General features: G+C 67.0%; 1 protein-coding gene across 1 annotated transcript; it reads left to right on the forward strand.

Moving 5' to 3' along the window:
• The first annotated feature begins 432 nt into the window (after nucleotides 1–432).
• SMIM44 (small integral membrane protein 44) lies at nucleotides 433–1,134 on the forward strand. Its single transcript, XM_070622542.1, has 2 exons — nucleotides 433–637; nucleotides 830–1,134. The coding sequence occupies exons 1-2, from the start codon at nucleotides 436–438 to the stop codon at nucleotides 1,057–1,059; spliced, it is 432 nt and encodes a 143-aa protein (XP_070478643.1). The 5' UTR covers nucleotides 433–435; the 3' UTR covers nucleotides 1,060–1,134.
• Nucleotides 1,135–1,471: the final 337 nt, after the last annotated feature.

Below are 1,471 nucleotides of genomic sequence, written 5' to 3' on the forward strand. Positions count from 1 at the left end.
CTCAATGTCATCTCAATATGGACTTGGCTCCCACATTTTAGACTTTAACTCCCCTCCTAGTGGTCCCGACCCCTTAGCCCACAGCCTCGCCACATCCCTCAATATCAATACCACTCTTGGATTTCTAACCCAAGACATCATTTACTCTAAGGTTGTATTTTCCTCAGAATCTGTCTTCCCGCCTTGAATGTCAGCTCCATCAGGGCAGGGATTTCCCCAGGAGAGGGAACAGCCCATGCAAAGGCCCTGCGGTGGGTGGGGATGGGCACACAGGATGGAGCTGAGCGAGGGAGGGGTGGCGGGCGGAAGCGATTTGCGCCGTGACTCATCCGGGCAGATGGTGGCCCCGGGGGAGCCCCGATCCTCTTACCTAAAGCCCCTTAATACTTCCGCCGCGTGGGTCACCTCCGGGCTGCTCCTGCTCGAGTGGCCACCATGCCGGGGCTGGCGGGCCCGGGGGGGATGGAGGGCTGGAGCCCCACGCCGCCGCTCTACGAGGAGTACCGGCCACCGCAGCTGGACGCCATCCGCCTGCCGCGGTACGTGCTGTACCTGCTGCTGGCCGCGCTCCTCGTGCTGGCCGTGGCCTACGCCATTGTCGGCCACCTCATCAAGGACCTGGCCCACGACCTGGCTGGTGAGCCGCCGCCCCACACGGGCCTGGCTGGGGCTGTGCTGGGCCGCTCGGGGGTCCCAGGGCTTCTGCTAGCCGGGGAGGGGGCGCGGGTGGCCAGGGGACACTGGGGAGGCTCAGGGCCTCGATGGGGCAGCGCAAGCGGTGGGGGTGGCCAGGGGACACTGGGGTGGTCCTCACAAGCCCCTTGTGCAGACTGGGCCTTCGGCCCGAAGCCGGACCAGGAGGACGGCCCCCGGGAGCTGCGCCCGAGCCCGGAGGGCGAGGACCTGGAGCAGCTGGACCTGCAGCTGGCCCTGGCCTGGCGCGGCGACGAGGACGGCGGCGAGGCGGCCCCCGCAGAAGCCCCCGCCAGGGCCCCCCGCCGACCCTCCATCGCCTTCAAGGACCCCGGGGGCCGCAGCTCCTTCTGGAGGCTGAACTGAGGCGGTGCCGCCTACACCCGGCCAGGCCCTCCCTCCGGGCGCCTGGGCCCCTCCCCGCCGTCTGGGCCGAGGACCCTCGCTCGTCCTGGGCTGGCCGTCGGGGGGTCAGCCCCGGGCTGTTCCCACGCTCCTGCTGCCCCCAAACCTGGAGCCGACCCTGCCTGGCCTCCACCAAGCCCCGGGAGTCTGCAAAGCAAGAACGCTCGGACGTAAAGACATAGTCCCAAGAGCAGCGGGCCCCCCTTCAGCACTCAGTATGCGCCTGCTGTTGCGCTGAGTCAGCCCGTTGCATGTATTATCTCATTTAATCCGCCGAGGGAGGACGGATCGCCCATTTAACAGAGGGGAAACGGAGGCACGCGGCCCAGAAATGACTGGGTCGGAGCAGAGATGGCTTTTTCTAGAAAGAGGC

This window comes from Equus przewalskii, chromosome 6 (genome assembly GCF_037783145.1).
Source record: "Equus przewalskii isolate Varuska chromosome 6, EquPr2, whole genome shotgun sequence".
NCBI lineage: Eukaryota > Metazoa > Chordata > Mammalia > Perissodactyla > Equidae > Equus > Equus przewalskii.

Excerpts from the sequence above, each read along its gene's own strand:
- SMIM44 (XM_070622542.1), top strand. The coding sequence starts at position 436 with ATGCCGGGGCTGGCGGGCCCGGGGGGGATGGAGGGCTGGAGCCCCACG. Across the intron at positions 638-829 it reads CCTGGCCCACGACCTGGCTG|ACTGGGCCTTCGGCCCGAAG; the intron begins GTGAGCCGCCGC and ends CCCCTTGTGCAG.